Source organism: Oenanthe melanoleuca, chromosome 1A (genome assembly GCF_029582105.1).
Source record: "Oenanthe melanoleuca isolate GR-GAL-2019-014 chromosome 1A, OMel1.0, whole genome shotgun sequence".
NCBI classification, from domain to species: Eukaryota; Metazoa; Chordata; class Aves; order Passeriformes; family Muscicapidae; genus Oenanthe; species Oenanthe melanoleuca.
Window position 1 is genome coordinate 3,038,280 of NC_079334.1, and position 20,354 is coordinate 3,058,633.

The 20,354-nt window shown below is 49.3% G+C and overlaps 1 protein-coding gene across 1 annotated transcript; it reads left to right on the forward strand.

Moving 5' to 3' along the window:
* Positions 1-437: 437 nt before the first annotated feature.
* ADA2 (adenosine deaminase 2) lies at positions 438-20,201 on the forward strand. The gene is made up of 10 exons (XM_056509010.1): positions 438-540; positions 1,412-1,737; positions 3,926-4,148; positions 11,133-11,343; positions 13,447-13,574; positions 14,474-14,564; positions 14,865-14,973; positions 15,789-15,946; positions 16,165-16,367; positions 17,010-20,201. Exons 2-10 carry the CDS (start codon positions 1,425-1,427, stop codon positions 17,116-17,118), a joined length of 1,545 nt encoding a protein of 514 aa, XP_056364985.1. The 5' UTR covers positions 438-540; positions 1,412-1,424; the 3' UTR covers positions 17,119-20,201.
* Positions 20,202-20,354: the final 153 nt, after the last annotated feature.

The window sequence follows — 20,354 nt, forward strand, 5'->3', positions numbered from 1 at the left end:
TACAAATTTATGTTTTCTCTGTGAAAGCACCACGAGCAGAGTTTGCAGGCGTTAAAAGCTCTGTATCATTTAGAAATCCAATGCTGTGTGTGTTGCTGGGACAGCCCGAGCAGGGATTCTGAGTTTCCCAGCCTTTCTCCCGGGATATTTGACAGGGAAAGCAGCACGGACAACCCCCCGATTCCCTCGCTGCCAGGCAGCGAAGGGTTAAAGAGCTTTAAAGAGCCCACCCTGCGCAGGATCTGGGGGTGCCCTGGGGTCTCCCCGATTTTGGGCATCCCAATTCCCGGCCCGGCTCCAGCCGCCCCGTCACCTCCCGTGCCTCCTCCTCCTCCTTATATATTCATGAAGCTGTGCAGCTGGGCTGAAATCGAAGCCGGGCGAGCAGCACAGGAAGAGGAACTCCGTGTGCCTCGCTCTGCACGGACCCCGCTGCTGATCTTTATTTTTATCTCTCTCCGAGCCGCGGCAGAGCCGGAGGCAGAAGCGCTCCCCGCTCTCCCGGGCAGCAGCTGCGGCAGCTCTGGATGCCAGAGAACAGTAAGTGAGGAGTCTCACCACGGAGAACACTCTCTTTGGGATGTTTTCTAAGCTCAGAGCCAGGCCTGGGATGGAGCTGCACCCCTGCTCTGTTTGCTCCCCCCTGGACCCGCAGGTCTGGAAGCAGAAGCCTTTCTATGTAATTCACAAGAATTATTTCATAATTCTTAGCCCTTCTCCAGCCTGGAAAGATTGGCTTGGAGGGTCACTAAAGCCTGGTTAAAGGATTGTATTGCAGTTGTGCTTTTTTTGTGGGGGGGAGAGAGCTCTCAGAGTTCACATATGCCTGTCTCCTGTGATGCTCCCATGGTCTCATTTCCATCTCTTTTCTCCTGGGAACTGCAAGGAAAGGACACACCTTTGTTATTGCAGAGCAATCCTTGGGGTTTCCTGCCTGTAAATTAACTTGAGATAGTTGGAATATACTAAAAGGGTGCAACAGGATCTTCTCTCAATTGGAGGGAAGCAGGATCTGATTGGCTCAAGCCTTACCTGGACATGATCAGCACAGCCAGCACCCCTTACAACGAGGGCTCCATCCCAGCTTGCAGACAGCATCCTGATGCCACCAATCCCCCATTCCAGGGCTGGGTTTTGGCTGCCTGCAGGCACTGGATGAACCCTTTGCTTAGTGCATGATCCAAGGAGCAGTATCTCTCTGCCCTACCCAGCCTTGCTGTGTGCAGTCAGCAGCCACAGGGATTGTGCTGATCCATGAGCCCTAAATTCAGGCAACACCTGGTGCTCCTGCCAGTGCTGAGCATCCCATTACCCCGCTGCTCCTGCAGCATGGGCCATCCCATTCACACCCCATTGCTGAGGTGCCACTTTCTGACCTCTGCTAATGCCTCAGTCTTTCCTCCCTGTCAAGGTGCAGCTCTGAGATGAAACCTCCCCGTGGGCAAGGCCTGAGGCTGGCATCCCTTCTGCTGAGCCTGGCTTCCCTCTGCCTTCCCAGCCCCCTCTGGAAGGACCGGGACTCCCTGATGCAGGAGGAGAAATCCCATCAGACAGGAGGCAACTTGGTGCTGAGCAGGCAGGAGCAGCTGCTCAGCACAAAGCTGGTAAACCTCAAGAAGAAGGAAGTGGAAACAGCCATAACTACAGGACAGTTTCCTCCAAGCATGCACTTGTTCAGAGCAAAAAGCCTCATTGATCAGAGCCCAGTGTTCAGCATCTTAAAGCAGATGCCAAAAGGTAGGCTTGGCTTAAGGAGCCTCACCTCACCCATCCTTGCTCATCTTTTGCTTTCTGAGCTGGGACAAAACACAGGATGTGGGAGACAAGCTTATGAGAGCTGTAAATTGTGCTCATTGGGTTCCAGGAAAAGCCTTGACTGCAAGCTCAGGGATGGGGTAGGGGGAGAGAGGAAGAGGGGGATGGATTGGATGAATACACATTTCCAGCAATTGTGGCATTTGGTTTAACTTACAATATGGATCCCTAAGTCTTTCAAGAGTGGAGAAGGGGCAAGAGGAAGCAAAGACAACAAGAAACAACAGACATCCCCATTTTCTCAGCATGCTCCAGCCAGGGCCTCTCTTTCCCACATACACATTCCAGAAACAGGCTACCAACCTTGTCTTATTCTGCATCTTAGCCAAAAGCATTGCATCCCCCAGAAAGTGTTTCTGCAGGTGGTTCTGTAGTACAAGTCTGCTGGAAAGTCTGGGGCACTAGAGGAGGAAGGGGCTATCTCTAACACAGAAATATTGATTTTCTTTGCTTGTTGTGTACAAGTCAAAGCCTGTGTACTTCCAGCACTTAAAGTGAGCTTATAAAAGGGAGAGAGAGCAACTTTTTACACAGGCAGCTAGTGACAGGACCAAGGTCATCAGTATTGGATTAAAAGAGGAAAGATTTAGATTAGAAATTAGTAATTACTTCAAAATTAGAAATTACCTCAGAGGGAACAGGTTTTCTAGAGAAGTTGTGGCTGCCCCATCCCTGGAAGTGTTCATGGCCAGATGGGAAGTGGCCCTGAGCAATCTTCCCAACTTCTCCCTCCCAGTGTCCACTGTGGGATGCAGATCCCAGTCTTGCAGCATCCTAATCTGGTACCATAAACAATCAGTATGTCAGAAATGTCATTATCCTTTCATGGCTAAATTGAACAGCTAGGAATTTAAAAGTACTCCCCTCTTCCCCTCCAGTATCATTGATACCAAGTGGGAGTAAAACCAAATAATTAACACTTTTGAATCCAGGCAACATTTAAATGGGTTCTTGTGATGTTTGCAAGGGCTTGATCAGAGCCCCTGGGAGTTCCTGCTGTTTCCAGCTCTATTGTGATGTCTGTTGCTGCTCACATAGGGAAGAAGGTGACATTGCCAGCCAGAGGAGGGTCAGACAGCTGCAGCAAGCCCAGTCTGGTGCCCCAGCTCTCTGAGAGCAGCAACCACAGCTCCTCAGCATCTTTGCAGCCAGACCCTCTGTAGAGGGAGATCATAGACATTAGAGTCTATATTAGGTTAGTCCACTATAAATTATACTCTGGAACTTAATCTAATGTCAGATACATACCAGTCTTGTGTCTTGCTCTTGCTATTCATGTTCTCCCTCTACCCCTAAGGGCATCAAAGCCACTTTGACTGAGAGGTCTCCCCTAGACTAATAAAATACATATCTAAGACTTCAGCTCTCACAGTATCTTCCCTTTACAAAGCTGAGGCTTAGTTCAAGCACCAATAACACCAGGAGCCTTTGGAAAAGGAGAGGTTTCAGCAGAATGAAATGATAAGGAAGGTGAGCACACAGAGGATGCTTGCTGTGCCAGGAAGACTGGCAGCTGCCAACATCCTGCACAATAACAGAGTGCCCCAGAGGCCCTTGGTGCTGGCCAGCAGCAGATGCACAGGGTAAGCAAGCATGCTTTTGATAAGGCACAGAAGTAAATTGTATGTCTGCATCTGAGTGCAATTCCCCAGAGTAACGTGGGCTGGGATTTTGGTTCCAGACAGCTGAAAGAAGAGACATGGACTAGACACAGAAATTGAAGCTGGGATCCAAACAGCTTAGACACAGAGCTTGGCTTCAGGTGTGCTTCAGCCAGCATGCCTTGTAAACTGCTGTGAGTTTCTCTTTAAATCAGTGGGGCCTGAGCCAGCTCACAGCAAAGTCTGTCTGAAAGACCTTTAATAACCTGGAGCATTTTCCATCCCAGTGGAGCAGCAGAGCTCCCTATTGATTTCCCTGCTCCCTGTGCTCCCAGGGAGCTGTCACGCTCTGCCTGCCCAGTGTCTGCTGTGGAGGGGGCACATCCTCCAGCCTGGGGGCAGAACTCACCCACAGCATTCCCAGACAAACAGAACGGACGGACAAACGAGCTGTTAACCCGTTAAACCTTCCACCCTGATCTCACCGCGCTGTCCTTACCCCCCGCCAGGCGCTGTGCTCCACCTGCACGACTTTGCCATGCTGAGCGTGGGCTGGCTGGTGTACAATGCCTCCTACCTGCCCGACTGCTACATCTGCTTCACCCGCTCGGGCTCCGTGCGGTTCCGCTTCTCGTGGCCGCGCCCGCCCCGCCGGCCGCCCCAGTGCTCCCCGTGGGAGCTGCTGCGCTCCTACCGCGCTCGGCTCAGCCACCCCGCCGACTTCGACAGAGGGTGAGTCACCTGGGGGGAAGGACAGGGGTCTGACAAAGGCAGGAGCTTGTCTTTGAAATGGGGAATGTAAACCCCCTCCCTCCAAATTATTATCGTTTTGAAATTAAGGGGCTCTCAGGCAAAGATAGGGGAATTAGGAATAAAAGTTCTTCAGTAGGAAAATTAAAATAGAAATGCAGTGTTACAAAGAACAATCCCAACCCTGCCAGAGTCAGAATCCAAGCTGACACCCGTCAGTCAGTCAGGGTGTTGGCACAGTCCCATTCAATGGTGGCTGCATCCTCCTGCAGTGGCAGATGTGGTTCAGCTGGAGCAGTGCTCCTGGAGAAGGTGCAGTTTCCTCTGAAGGTCCAGGGATGATGTGGAAAGGTCTGGCTTTCCTCTGGAATCCAGTGGAAAGAAAGTAATTTGCTGACCAAAATGTCAGTTTTTACCTAGGTAGGAAAGGCTTGGCTCCTCCCCTGGCTGGAGCATCTCCCAGTGGGATGATGGAATTTTATCAGTCATGCCCTGGGACTGAATGGGCCAGCAGCAGATGAGATCTCCCTGGAGGGAGGATGGGCTGTGGAAAAGATAAAGATGATTGCCTCACCTTATCTTAAAGTTGGTCCATTAGCAGATAGTATGTGCCATGGAGATCAGGGTCACTGCCCCACCGGGTTTTAACACATGGGGACAGAATTCACATTTCTGGCCACATCAACCCAACACAGCGAGTCAACAGGGGTCACCAGCAGCCTCTTGCTTTTCCTCCTGTGTGGCCAGCAGTGTCATTTCTGGTCCAGCTTTCCAGTTTTGTTGCTGCTCTGGAAGTGAGGAGCTCCATTTAGGGCTGTGAAAAAGGAAACAGCAATGTAAGAGCTTGAAGGTGCTGCATTAAGTATGCTAAAGTGAGGGAGCATAAAAACTGAATTTTTCTGTGCAGACATGCTGAGGACAATAGCCTAAGTAGTTTTATCAGGCTGAATGGGCTCCCAATGTGGGACAGGGCTGCATGGTGCCTCACCCAGTGAGGAATTCAAAAACTGGATGAGGAAGCCAGGTAACTGATGAACAGGCTCTCCCCAAAAGCAGAAAAGCCCTTTGCAAAGTCATAATTTTGATTCAGAGCAAGAAGTTGGGCAAACTATTTATGTTAATTACTGCACTACCAAAACCCTTAAACTTCCCAAAATAAAAACCCAACCCAACTCTCCAAACACCAAACTTGTTTTCTGAGGCCTGAACCTCCGTAAGAGAGGGATGGTGGATGCCTTGGAGAGTCAGACTCCTCTGCCTCATTGCTGGTTTTGGGGAGGAAAGGCAATACCATGCCAAAAATCTGGCACCCACCTGGAAGCACGAGGTGCTTATTCCCAACAGGCCCCTCAGGCACCAGGAGCTGTGTGCTCCTGTCCTGGGCACTGGCTGAGCCAAGGACCCCCACACCCAGAACCCCTGCCTGGTTTTGGGGCTCCTTGCCCTCAAACACCCTCCTGCTAACAGGCAAGGCTCCTGCAGCTGCCCAGGTGCTCCCCAGGGCATCACACCTTTGCTGCTGGCAGCCTTTTATCAGGTCCTGGCTGGTCTGAACCACCTGGCATTGATTCACTTGCAGGTGGCTGGGCAGAGCCTGGCTCCCCAGTGATGATGGGAAGACAGAATCCTATCTCCCCATCCAGGGCCATTGATCCCAGGACAAAGCCCTGCTGGAAAGGCCAAGAGGAAGCATGCAGCTCTGCCGTGGTGTGTGGGGGGCTGGAGAGAGCACACTAAATAATGCATGAAGGCAGACACTGAGCGATGAGGACAAAGGAAAATATTGAGTAGCCATCCATTCAGAGGGCACTGCTGTCCCTGGTGCTCCAGGGGCTGGCTGGGTCTGCAGGAAAAAAGAGTGTGGGGTGTCATGCAATGACAGGCAGGATTGCCATGCCAACACAAAAGCAGAGGGATGGATTAAGGCAATGCAGATGACCCTAATTCCAGCATTTCTGAAGTGAAACTTGGTGGGTTTTACTGCAGTGCTCTTCAGTGAGGTTGTGTGCTCTTAAATAGAGACCTTTTAACTCTAAATGAGCTGGAAGCTGTCTGGGCTCTGTGCCCTGCAGATCTAGGAAGGAGGTCAGGCTGGGAAGCTGAGGAGCTTCCAGACTTTTTTTTGGCATGGTATTGCCTTCCCTCCCCAGAACCAGCAATGGGCAGGGCAGAGGGGTCTGACTCCCCAGGGCATCCACCATCCCTCTCTTATGGAGAAGGGAAGCAGAAAGTGATGCCAGACCCTGGGCTCTTGACCTTTTATATCCTGAGGCTCAACTGCCCTGATGATGGACAAAATCAAATCCAGAGAGAAATCACTTATCTCTGTCTTCCAGAGAGAAAACTGGTTCCCCATTAGCTCCCTCCCATTTCTGCTGGGTGTGATGAGGAAGGAAAAATGACAGCACCACCTCTTTTCAACCACACCAGGACACCCACAAATAATGTGCAAGGGATTGGATTTTGAAACAGCTTCACTTCCTTAAAGCCCAAGCAATTGCACTGGGCATTTAGAAAGTGTTTCAGGAGCAACCCTGCATTGCACTTGTTTCAGTTGTGTTTCCATGGCATGATGCCACTTTCTGGCAGAGGCTAAAGGGCAGGGCATCCTGTACACCTGGGTGTCTGGGGCTGTGCACTGGGTTCCCCTCTGTTCCTGTGTGGAAACACCCATTTTCAGAGCCAAATTGCCATATTCCTCTTCTTTTGCATTGGTCTGACAGTGTTTAGTGGCCACAGGTCAGAGTGGCAGGCACTGCACAGGGACACAAGGCAGAGACTCACTGCAAGGGTCTCCCCAAATGTGGAGGGGAAACCAATGAAATTATTTTTCTCAGCAAACACATGCCAGAGCCAAGGACAAACTTGGATCTCTGGCATCCTGGGTGCTCACTTACCCATTTGAGTATGTTGTCCTTCATTTCCTGCCCTTCTGTGCTCATCACCACAAAATCACAGAGGAGTCATTGCACATAATGTGCAAACACACCAACAACAGCCACACCGAGCCACTTCCCCTCCTGTTCTCATCTAATCCCTGGGCACTAGTCTAGGGGTTAGGAATGCTTTTGGCCGTCTGGAAATAGGTCTCTAGCCAGAAATAGGCCCCAATCTGTTCTGCTTCTCAGTTTCTGGAAACCCTCCCAGTCTCTGGAACATGTGCATCCCAGGCTACCTCTCTCCTGCACTCCTCTTTGCCCTTGAGCACTGACAAGCTGAGAGAAAGCAGATGTCAGAGGAAAGGACGGATGGATAGTTGGGTGGCTTCAAGGAAGTGTCCAGGGATTATGGCAGCAGGGAAGGGCTCTCATGCAAGACAGGGTGGATCAGCAAACGTGAAGGAACAGTGGAAACGTTTCTGAGGAGCTGCACCTCTTTCACCATACAGCATTTCTGACCAGGAAGGTGTGGAAGAAAGGGGAATCTGCTTGATTTTTGCTGCTTGCATTTTTAGGTATATATACCTGTGTGTGTGTGCTTTGGAAGGACTCCTTTTTTTTGTTTCCACCAAGAGGAGGCCTAACCATTCCTATTCAAAACACACATCTCCTGGGCCAAGACCCCTGAGGATTGTGTAACTGGTAAGCCTCCAAAAGGATGCTGTTAGGAGAGCCAGGGGACCACAGGCCAAGGGACAGCAAAAGGAAGGGAATTTTGCTGTCATACTTGAAAGGAAAAACAATCCTCACTTATTTTCTTCACCATCAATTAGGATACAGAGAATGTCATCCTTTCCCTCAAGAAGCAACATAACGGCTGCCATCTCCGAGGCAGATATTCAGGGAAGGAGCATTGACATTCCAGATATTTGTAAAATACCACACACCCCCCACCAGCAGCCTGAGGATTGAGGCTGTGCCCAGCAGAGCTCTCTATCACCAGATGAAGTCATCTGAGAGGGAGCTGACACCACGGCTGAGGCTGCAGGGACAACTCCCCTGGGTGCTGGCGGCTGCCCGGGCTGCCATCACCTTCCCCTCCCTGTCCTCTGACTGCCTTATCTCACAGAAAAATAGGGCAGCATGAGGGGGGAAGAAGGAATAAAAATCCACTGCAGAAACAAAGCACTCTGCTCCCTCCACAAGTCTCCCCTTGGGGAGAAGAAGAGGGGATGAGAGAGAGCGAGAGAAAGGGAATGAACCACATGTGACAGATGTTAGTCACACTATTTAATGCACCACTGGAAGACATTTAGGTAGTACAGTGAGGAGAGGGGCATAATTACCCATCAAGAACAGAAAAAGGAGCAGGAAAAAGAACCCCTTTAAAAACAAGGCAACAAAACCTTTCACTTCTGTATTATATAGCACAGGGAAAGAAAACGGGGAAAAAACGCAGGAAAAGGGAAAGCAAACCCACAGCTGAAAATAAATAATCCTTGGCTGGTCATTTTAGCTGTGCCCCTTTGGGCATATGCATTGCAATAGCATTGTTCAGTGCATATATGACATGACATGGAAGGCTATTTGTAGTCTGCACCTGATCACTGGTGAATGTCCATTCTAGAAAAGAAGCAAAAAAAAAAAAAAAAAAAGTATTTATGAATGTATTTGCTTCATCTGCATGAGCTACTGATGGCAAAAGCCCCCAAACCCTTAGGAGATTATCTGGTTATCAAGGATGGATCACTATTATGCAATAAATCTTCAACAGTTGTAAGGATCAATAATCAGTCTCAAAGGGGAGGGGATTATAAAGAGAAGTACAATTTGATTTATGTGCTTTTAGGAGCAGGGTGGTGTGGGGATTTATGGCTGTTTCCAGCCCAAGAGCACAGGCTAAATAAACAACCAGGAGTTTGCACAGCCAGATTTAGAGGCAGCGAGCAGAGCCCCGCTCACTGTGCGCGCTCATTGCTGGAGGAGCTGAGCTCTCTCTCACAGGACAGGGGCAGAACGTGCTGGGAGCCCGAATATCACCCACCCTGATCTGAGCCAGAGCTGCCTGGAGTGGCGAGATGGGGCTTGCAGGGCTGTTTGATCCACGGGGAGGTTTTTCCCTGGGCGCTGGAGCGGCACCGCTCGGCTCCCGGCTGCGGGCAGGTGCCGAGCTGCAGGGGAGCTGCCTTCGGCCACGAGGGAAGGGCAGAATGGCTTTTCCCCAGCTCTTCCCACGCCAAACCTCCCTGCTGAGCCGCAGCACACCCTCTGTGCCACTCCCCAGGTGCATCAGCACCTTCAGGATGCTCTGACTCCTGCATCCCTGGCTCCGAGGTGATGATGCCCTGCTGCCTCCTGCTGTGGTCCAGCTCGGTCTTCTCTGCTCCCATGGACTGCTGAAAAGTGGCTGGGGGTGCCCAGTGTCCTGTGAGAATGGCACCAAAACCCCCATTGTAATGCATGGCAGGGCAGAGCCCAAGTTGCTGTGGAAACCTTAACTCTGAATTTTCCTGGCTGTTGAGCATTTAAAGTCTCATCCTTAACATTAGTAGCATCTCTTTTACCTACAGGTTTGCTTCTAAAATTGTTCCTGGCAAAGAAATGAACAGAGTGAGGAAGAAATGAAATAGCAGTCAGTCCCTGGAAAAGAATCCTTAGAGAGTGAAACATCAGGCAAATCCTGGGGGAACTGGCTCTGTTTTATGGGCAGGATGAAGGGATTCAAAAGGCATATCTGTCCAGGATGTCTTAGTTTATGAATTTGGACCAGATCACATTTTACATCTGTAGGGGTGCTGTGGGGGTTTAATTCCATCCGCAGAAGTGTCCTGGATGAAGATAATAAGATCACAAATCAAAGCCACACCTCCCATATAACAGAGCAGAGCACTGCACGAGGATGGGGACCAAGACATCAAACAGGAAACTTTACTAAAGATCAGTAGCTGTTATTGAGGGGAAACAATATAATCAGATGAAAGCTGAAGCATGGCTGAAGGTATTTCTGTCTGAACCTGCTTAGCCCCTGGCAAGAGATAAGCACTGGGCCAGCACCAAAACATCTGTAGGTTTTTGTAATTGCTTCCATTTGTCCATCCAGGAATAAAGTTAGTCACTCCTGCATTACTATTTAGACTTTGCCCACTGGTAGGAGAAATTTAGAGAAATTTATTATGAACTGCTCTTCAGGTGGAAGAAGGAGGGATGTTGCCAGAGGCAGGGTTTCAGGTGGGATGAAGGCTATCAGCTTGGCAGAGGATGGTGCTGTGGCACAGATGCTCACCCTGTCCTAAATGCAAGCTGTCACCCACAATTAGATAATCTTGCAATTTACTGGCTCCCTTAAACTCTGATAAAACTACCCACTGTCTCCCTGGATTTCTGAAAGAGGCTTATGTGCCAGCTGAGTGCATGGAGGAAATAAATACATTTCCATCACACTAAGGAAAAGCCAGGACTTTTCATTCTTAGCAGATTCTTATCAACTGTTTCCCTGAAGTAGCTATCAGCAAGGCAGGCAGGGCATCAGCCTTGTTCTCACTGGTGGGGAAAAATGATTTCTGAGTCAGAATTGTCTCCCCCTTGCATTTTTTCAGATGGCATATTTTGACAATACAAAGGTACCAGGGCAATTTATGGGCTCAGCAAGCAGGTTGGTGGTGACCCAGTATGTGGCATCTCTATAAACTCAGTCTGCCTTTTAGGTGCTGAACAGAGGGCCAAGTGTTGTGACATCTGATGTGCACTGAAGATCCTTGGGAAAACATATTGCCTGCAGGAGTAATGAGCATCCTACCTTCAGATTAGGGGCACCCTGGGTAGAATATAATTGATATAAAAGCACTATGCTTGCTTTTGTAACTCTGTTCCTTGAAAAACTGAGGGGCAGGTTTTAAGCACCTACTCCTACCCTGCTTACAAATGTATCCCACAAAATCTGTGCCAGCCATTAGAGGAGTAAACCCAGGTGGCAGAAAAATGACCTGAATGCTTCCTAGTTGCCCCAGTCACTGTTATGCCTGTTGTACTGCAGTGCCAACAGCCTCTGTTTGCTCTCCTCATTCCTTCTCTTCTCCCTTTTCTACAGCTTGCTGAGAAACCTGACCCTGGTGACAGATGCCCCTGAGCTGGCCTACCCCTCTCAGACTTTGATTTGGAAAAGGTTTGAAGAGATCTTTCTCACTGCCTCTGGACTGATCTGCTATGCACCTGTGTTCAGGGCCTATTTCTACCAGGGGCTGCTGGAGCTGTATGAAGATAACATACAGTATGTTGAGATAAGAGCCATCCTGCCTCAGGTACGTGGGGTTTGGCTTCTCCAGCACTCCTTTAAATCCTTATTTCTCCATGGCTTTTCTCAAGCCCTATCTTGAATTCAGTTTTTGGGTGTTTGCATACCTGCCCTTCTAAGGATGCTGGAAAACCTTGATCATATTCAAATGTCTTTCTTGCAGATTTGCATAGGCAAGGGCTTGAAAAGGAGAGATTCTTTGTTCTTAATGGCTAAGGGAGATACCTGCTGTGACACAGGCACAAAACTACATTGTACAGTCAGACTAGGAGCTGTGTCAAAATCTTGCTCATTGGGAAGATGTAACTCAGTTTTTTCTGCAGCAGAATCACCTATTCTGTGGCAGCTACTCTGAACAAATTTCCTGTCTTGAATGAAGACTTACTCTGGAATAGTTATTTTAAATCCTCAGCTTATTTCAGAATGGTTACTGTGAATAGGTGAGTCAATCAATTGGCAAAGCACAACCTTCCACAATTTGCAGACAACCTAAAATTTTGGCTGTGTGTATGAAGTAGGAGCTGCTCCTTTCATTGCCATTTGCACCAGAATCTGGTGTTGAAAGTCTTTCTCCCTGCATTCACCCAGAGCTGGTCAGATTGTCCTACAAACCCACTCTGCCCTAATGCCTCCCCAGGCAGACTACACCACCCTACGTGTTCCCACCTTCCCAGTGACAATTTTGTCACTGCAGACACACCTTTCCCATTCAATTCTACAGCCCAGCTCCATGCAGGACTGTGGGGGTGGGAGTTCTGTCAGTCTATAGTGCCTGAGAGCAGAAGGATGTATTGCAAAGGGGTAAAAAAAAAAAAAAGGATGTGGGGAAATCTACAAAACTTACATGTATCTTACTTTGCTGGGGTTGCTCTGAATTTAGCCACCACCTGTTTTTGGGGTACCTGGAAAGAGAAGATAACAGCAATGTCAAAATGTCAAAAAAACACAAAACACAGGGAATGTCAGGAGCTGCAGCCACGCTGGGATGGAGGGCAGGGAGGGCAGAGAAGGGACAGCCAGGCTGAAATTGGGGTGAGAGGGCAGGGAAATGCTTCATGGGGAAAGTCTAGGGGAGCAGGGTGTGATGGGAATAGCAAGATGCTCGTGTGGCTGGAGATCCTCCACGGGGCTCAGACAGCAGAGCTGACTCTGCAAAAGCTCTCCCTGCAGCAAAGCCTGCCAGGAGCAGCCCCTGAGGTAAAGTAAATGAAAACTGGGATTTAGTGTGCAACAGCAAACACTGTGCAAAAGCCCCCCTAAGCCCAGCTGTGTTTGCAGATTCAGCTGTGTAAAGTCTCACATTCCCATGGGCTGCAGCTGGGGAAAATTCCCTCTGAGCATCTGCAGCTGCCCCACAGCTGCTGTGCCTGCAAGGGGGACACCACAGTGTGATGTCCCTGCAAGGGACAGCACCAGAGAGGGAGTTAGGGGGTGGAGTGGAGCAGCTGAAGGCTGGAGGAGAAAGGTGACAGAAAAAATAATGGGGAGAAGGGTGAGAGGAGAGCTGATGCTGCTGTGACTCCAGGCAGGAGTGGATATGGGGCATTCAGGGTCTCCACCCCTGCTGAAACCAGGGCAAAACCTTGAGAACAGCCCCAGTAGTGAGGAACCCCCAGAGCAAGCTGATGAGACAGAGCATGCCAAAAGGATTATTCTTCCCAGTTTGCAGCCAGAGACCTGGGAAAGCAGGGCAGGGCTGAATGACTGACTGAAGGTCATGGAGCAAAGCTGTGGCAGAGGGGAGCAGCAGCCCAGCCATGGTGTGCCTTGGGGCTGCCTGGGCTGACAGACTGCCACTGCAAGGCACAGAGCTGCCAGACAGCTGGACACAACACTCCTGCCCTGGGTACAGGCAGCAGGAAGGGGTCAGGGTCTCCTCTGGCCATGTCTGAACACAGAGAGACTTGTGTCACATAGGAAGGAGGAAACCCTCTCCTTGGTTCTTGCCAGCTGGCAAAGGCTTGAAGGAGAAAACATTCTGCACAGATTTTACTGCTGTAGTGTCCCTGCCCTGCTCTCAGGACTGCAGCCTCTGCTTCTCCCAAGGTTTTTGTCACTTCATTCCTCCCAGTAAAACACCTCTTCTAACACTGCTTCTCACGTGCTGCAGGTGTATGAGCTGGATGGCACCCTGCACGACAAATCATGGTCTGTGGCAACCTACCGGGAAGTGACCAGGCAGTTCGTGAAGGAGCACCCAGACTTTGTTGGAGCCAAGATTATATTTGCAGCACACAGGTAGAGGCTGAGCAGGGCTAAGCTCAGCTGTGCTTTCCCAGAGGGCTGGGCTGGAATGCCAAAGTTGGCTGGCAATGCCCACACGTGTTGTTAGAGCCGGGGTGCTGACTCCTGAAACATTCCCTGGCACGTGTGAAAGGCTGGGGGTGAGAACTCGTCTATATAAATCTGTGTACGTGCAAACCCAGCACCCCTGAGCCCTGGGAGGGGGAATGAGCCCTGTGTGCATGTCCAAGCCCTGCCTGCATGCTCTCCCCATCCCTGCAGAGCCCGGGGCAGTGACAGCAGAGCCCAGGATGGCACTTGCCGTGCCCCTTGCACGGTGTGCCCGCAGGGCTGCTCTCCAAGTCAGCCAGATGCCATGAAGCCATGTGAGGTAATCCTCAGCAAGTAGGGCAGACCCCTCAGCAGCACTGCCTTGGCACAATGCCCTCTCCAGCTCAGAGCTGCCTTGCCTCTCTGGCCAGCCTGACTGTGGGCACAGCCTGCAAAATGCACCGGGAAGTTGAAGGCTGATAGTTTAAGTCATTTCATTCACTTGAAATGAAGTTACTGCCTCACCTCCCAACAAAACAGCCAGGAGGAAAGAAAAAAAATTAAACATTTTCTCTCCACACTGTTGTGTTCCCTTCCCTGCTTGGCAAATAGAAAAGCCAGTGAGTTAGACAAGCATGTCTCAACTCAAGTGACAGCAGGGTCTAGCCAGGCATTTCCTGGTCATTCATGGGTTTCCTTTCATAATATCAATTTTCTACTGCTGTTCCTCTAGAGACCTGAGGCTGGTTGTCAGATTCAGGAGCAACTTGCATTTTGGAAATACCCCTGGGGGCCTGTTTCACAACTCCAGCCCCGAGAAGGCAGCCCATGGGAGCCAGTGCTTTCTCTCTCTCCCTCTCTAGGATGCTGAACGTTTCCCAGATTAAAGAAGCCATCCTCACTGCCATGGCACTCAGAGCCAGCTTCCCAGACACCCTGGCAGGCTTCGACCTGGTAACTGTATTTCTTCTGGGGCTTCACATTAACCTCTGGTGATAGAGCCACAAACACAGCCTGGCATATGTTGTACACCAGAGCCAGAACCTCTGCTGCTGTGCTGAAATCAGTGTTAATGAATTGCAAATCCTCCAGCTAAGGATTTTGTTCAGGGTAATTGACAAAATCCCCTGAAAGAATCAGCTCCCTACCCCACAGCATTGTAATTTCAGCACAGCTGGCACCTCATTTATAAAGAGCTCTAAGTCCCACCATCCTCCCAAGCGTGCTCAAAAACACCTTTCTGCTTTCCCCCAGGTTGGTGATGAGGATGAAGGTCATTCTTTGTGGGACCTGAAGGATGCCCTGACCATCCCATACTCCATGGGGGTCAACTTGCCATACTTCTTCCATGCTGGGGAGACTGGTGAGCATGAGAACTCGAGGCTTGTTACTGCTTGCAGAGGCAAGGCTGAAATCTTGCAAAGAGCAGAAGCAGCAAGCCTGGCTTGCTTGCTGGCTGTGTCAAGAGGATGTGTGTGCATACAGTTTCCCCAATGCACCTCCCCATACCAGTTTGGAGCTGTGGCATTCCCACTTGACCTTCCCTGCTCCCTGCTTCTGACTGTAGTGTCACATTGCTCAGCATCTTTGACCTGGTGTGACAAGGAGTGACATGTAGGAGCAATTGCTGGTAGCCATTTCCCCCTTGGAACAGCACTCACTTCCCATCCACAACAGCAGCAGAGTCCCCCAGCCATCATTTTACATTTTAAGGTGAAATAATGTTTGAACCAGACTCAAGTCTTAACTGAACAGACTCATTATTATTTGCAATGTATTATTCAGTCTGTATTGGGATTTATCCTAACCTTGAGGGTCCTGTCTAACTTGTGTGTTGCATGCTGACATCTCCAGAGGTGTGGTTACCCTGTGGCTGGGCTCCCTTTACAGCCAAGCAGGCACTTCTAACCACTATACATCTCATTCTAATGCACAGGCTACTCCCCAATAATTGTTACTTCTCTCCATTGACAATTGCTCAGCTGCAAGTGCAATACTGTAAACACCTAAATCCAGGTGAGATGAGTGTGTATCTCTATGCTGAGCAGATTTAGATCCCTGCATCACTGAAAGTGCCAGTGGAAACTCTGAGCATGAGCAACTGGGACATCTAACAAAACCACCTAGCAGTTTTATTTCCTCACAGCACTGCAGTGACCCTTATCTATCTCTGCTCAGACTGGCAGGGCACCTCTGTAGACAATAACGTGCTGGATGCATTGCTACTGAATACCAGCAGGATTGGCCATGGACTTGCTCTCACTAAACACCCAGTAGCCAAAAGTTTGTCTCTGAAGATGGATATTCCTGTGGAAGTCTGTCCCATCTCCAACCAGGTATGCTGTTATGTGGCTGGGTTACTGCAAGGGAGGTTACCAGAGCTGTGAGGGTCAGCTGGGGGGCAGCTACAAGTTTTGATGCACACAAGCTGGTTTAATTTCCTTTGTACCCCCTTATACTGCACGTCAAAAAAAAAAAAAAAAAAAAATTAAATTCCTATCCAGGGGAACTTGCAAGACAGTCCATGGTGTTGTCTCCCTCTCTTCCCCACCAGGTCCTGCTGCTGGTAGCTGACCTGAGGAGTCACCCTGCAGCTGACCTCATGGCTGAGGGGCACCCCATGGTGATCAGCCCCGATGATCCCCCCATCTTTGGGGCAAAGGGAGTCTCCTATGACTTCTACGAGGTGTTCATGGCCATTGGAGGGATGAATGCTGACCTGAGGACCCTGAAACAACTTGCACTCAACTCCATCAAGTAAGTTCATCACCTCTCTCACCTTGTCATAGTCATCACAAGGAGAATATCAGCTTACCCCTCTTGCTTGCATTTGGGTTTTGGCCCCAGAGTCTCCTCTGCCACATGAGCTGGGCTTCTGTTAATCCAAAATCTCCTCTGTGTGTCTCCTCCAAAGGCAGGACACAGGGAGCCCAGAGGCTCCTCTGCCTGTGTTCTCAAGTGGCTTTCTCTGATTCTGTGCCTCAGTATATTCTTCCTTTCCCATTCTTTGTGAACTTGTCCCCACCACCTGGTTCTGGGTTTGGCAGAAATCTTTGTATCACTTGTCTATTTCTGCCAAAATTTTACTTGCTGCAACGTTTGCCCTGACTCATCTGGGAAACACAGGAAAACAACTAGCACCTACTTTGGGTGTGCTTAACCCCTTTTTCTATTACCTGGACACTTCTGAACGTCCAAAAATATTTTGGATGTGATGCCCAGAGTCTTCCTGCACATTCCTCAGCTCCTGCCTCTTTCACACCACGTTACCCTGTGTGGTGCAGGCAGGTCCTGCAAGGGTTAATCTCTAGCTGCCTCCTGCCTTTTCATTTCAGTGCTGCTCTTGAAATAGCTGCCCCCTTGTCTCCTGCCTGATACTGACTTTCCTCCTCCTCACAGATACAGTGCCATGCTACCAGATGAGAAAGCCAAGGCCAGAGAGGTCTGGCAGAAAAAATGGGACCAATTTGTGGCTGACCTCTCTGATAGCTTTCTAAGGGAGCTGTAAGAGGACAAGGCTCATCTCAGAAGGCATTTGGCAAGCTAGGGTGAGCCAGAGTGATTGCTGAGAGGGAGGCTGCTTCTTCCATGTGACCTGAGCAGATGAACAGACATCAAAGTCTCACCTGGCAGAGGGGACTCTGCTAAGCCAGGCTTAATGGGCTTAAAGCTAAGAAGGAGCTGCACTATCCTGTGAAACTCATGGGCTGGAGGTAAAAGGGAGCAGCCATCCTTTAGAGCAACCACAAGAAATCTCCCTGCTCAAAAGAGTCAAAACAATTAAAAATTGCCACTGACCAAATCCTGACATCCTTACTCAGGAAAAGCTTCCTTTCCAATTAGAGTCAGCAGAAGATTGCCAACACGAGGATCTCTGAATTCTACCTTATCATTACAAAATGCAGACCTTGTCTGGAAACGGCTAAGACAAACATCCAACCATTTGGGCCACTGACCTTCAAGGGAGCAAGGACTGAAAATGACTCTTGTTATGTTTAACCCTGGGCCTGCTGCCAAAATAGCACTGCTAGGTCGAAGAACCAGTCATAGGTCTGATGCCTGCTATTTCAGGACCTACCATGGTTGGAAACAAGCTGGTGGAACTTGCTCCCACAACATTTAAGCCTGGTTGCCCAGTGATCATAAAGCCAGAAGAGAGGTGCCTCTGTTGCCAGCAGTTTTTTTACTACTGAGTCTTTTCCTGACCTCTGGTCAAAAGGAAGACAAAACACATTTCAGGTTAAGTCAAAAAACATCCTGGCTTCCCAGACCCAGCTTGATTAAAATTATTCCCCTGCACAAGGTTCTGTTAGCACAGACATTTATAGGAAACACCTTTTGGTTTCAGGGATTTCCACCACCAGCCTTTGCTGCTGAACTCATTGTGCTTTATTCAGCCTGTCAGAGAGATTTTCACCTTGGTAGAGAACTTCTGTGGATATCCACAGGGCTTATTTGGACCTCTGTGGTTTCCAGATACTTGACAAAAAAAACCCCCAAAAAACACCTACACAAGGAATAGTCTCTTGACAAGCTGATTCCCTGTCTTAAAATCACCAAAAATAGGAGAACTAGTTGCAGGGAGACTAAAAAACAGAAGAAAAAAGAAATCTTAATCAGGTTTCTAAATAAATTCAGAAAAATCCTTCAGCACATATCTACCAAGCATGCAGCCAGGATCAAAGAGCATCTTTCCCTGAGTTCAGTACAACCATGCTGGATTGCATCAGTCAAGAATTGACAAAAGTTCCTTCTGAAAGACACCTCCCTCCTCTGAACACAGACTCACAAAGGCTGTTGTTTCCTAATCTGACCAGCCTGGGCCAACTGGCTCTCTTTATGCTTTCTGTTAATTGTCTCAAGCTGCCTGGCCATAGTGTTTATTTCCAGTGACCTTGGCTGGAACACCTTAGCAGGAGGCAAACACTCTTATTACAGAAGTGGATTGAGCTGCACAGCCTGTGTTAAACTGCCCACAGCTCACAGGCTGCAGCTTCCTCTCTGCTCATCCCAGAGAAAACACAAACCAAACACACTGCAAACCCCATCACAGAGCACAAACAAAACCACAACAAACTGCAGGTGTGTGCATTGCAGAAGGCAGCAACTCAAAACACTGAAATGAAAAAGTGAGACCCCAGTCACACTCCCTGCTAACTGGGGGGGTTGAAGTGCCTCTGCTCCAGCTCTCTTTGCCAACATCTTCCTCTGAAGCATCCTGATGCTTTTTTTGCAGACTGACCTCTCCTTGGCTTGATGCAGATTTGGTGCTGGGAAGGAGTTTAATGCTGGAGGAGTAGCCAGAGCAGAGCCACCCTCCCTCCTCCTGCATGGATGTTGCTCAGACTAAAGTCCCCAGGGTTAGAAATGCTAACTTGGAAGTGCCTTACTTGTAATGCTGCTGAGGAGAACCACTGCAAAGTGCTGCCCAGCAGCCCAGTCCCTCTCAGCAAACTGATCTTTCAGCTTTGCTACATGTGGATGGATGAAGATCTTTCTTTGCCATGAGCTGATTCTCCCTTAAATAAGCCTCTTTGCTGCCAAGGTGAAGCTCATCATGACAGAGCTGCTGTGGGAGGAGCTGAGCTCCTCAAAGCACAGGCTGACCCATGTCCTTCCTTTTCTACCACAGCAGAAAGCTTTCAGCTCCTCCTGCACACAGCCTCTTGAGGTCCTGAACCACTTTTTGGTTACCTGCAGCCCTCCTTCCTCATTACCTACAGCAGTTGCAGGGCTAGATCTTCCATTTGCTGGAACCAGTTTATCTGTGTTGTCCAGTTTGTTCTTGGAAAAGCCTGTTGTGCACGTGGCCATTTACCTACTTCACAAATTGCTGTGATGGGGCCAAGTGCCTGGAGCCACCAGTGTGTGATGCTGTTCAGGGCTACAGCAGAACCAGGTTTCTGCAGAAATCACAGGGGTTTTAAAATGGCACAGGTCTCAAAAAGGTGAACCTTGACTCCACAGGATTTTGGGACTAGCTTAGTGGCCCCACTTTTGCTGCAGGTATCCACCTTAGGGCTGGGCAGAGGGCAGAAATTCTTCCATCCTGATCATACAGCTGGGTTTAAACCACATGGAGGGTCCTGACTCCAAAGGTGTGGCTTTCCTAGGATCCCTCCTTGCACAGGGCATGCCATGTGTGGTGATTGGAGCTTCCCAAGAGTCCTCTGGAATATTTAGGGCTTAGTGAGTGTGACAGAGGGGGGACCAGCCTGCCTTGCTGCTGGGAATCTGCTCTTCCTTAGAGCACGCCTTAGTTGGGAGAAAGGTGCAAACTGAGAAGCTGCATCCCCACCTCTCTAACTCCAGCTGTGCAAAGAAGGAAGAATTTAGGCTGGACCACAGCAGTTATAAAAGATCAATCCGTTATTCAGCTCCATTCAAGCTGTGGATAAATTTGGCTGCAGGGCTTCACTGAGACTTGGCTTTTAGCAGCAATATTCCAAGGGTTTTGCTGCCAGTCTATTTCCTTTTCCCCAGTACCTTGGCTCCCTGCTCACATTTGTTGGCAAATCCATCACATATAATGCTCTCTTGCTTGTCTCTTTCAGAACACAGTGTATAATTAAATTTTTAAACCTGTCTTAATCGTGGGGGTTATTTTTCCTCCTTTTTTTTTGTCTGCCTGTTAAAGAACAGGGGATACCCAGATTTGATGGGAGGTTTGAATCTGGAACATGCAGTGGAGGGGGAAGTCTCACATCACTCAGCCTGGAGGTATCAGGGAGTCTGGCTGAATCC

Excerpts from the sequence above, each read along its gene's own strand:
- ADA2 (XM_056509010.1), top strand. The coding sequence starts at position 1,425 with ATGAAACCTCCCCGTGGGCAAGGCCTGAGGCTGGCATCCCTTCTGCTG. Across the intron at positions 1,738-3,925 it reads CTTAAAGCAGATGCCAAAAG|GCGCTGTGCTCCACCTGCAC; the intron begins GTAGGCTTGGCT and ends ACCCCCCGCCAG. Across the intron at positions 16,368-17,009 it reads CTTGCACTCAACTCCATCAA|ATACAGTGCCATGCTACCAG; the intron begins GTAAGTTCATCA and ends TCCTCCTCACAG.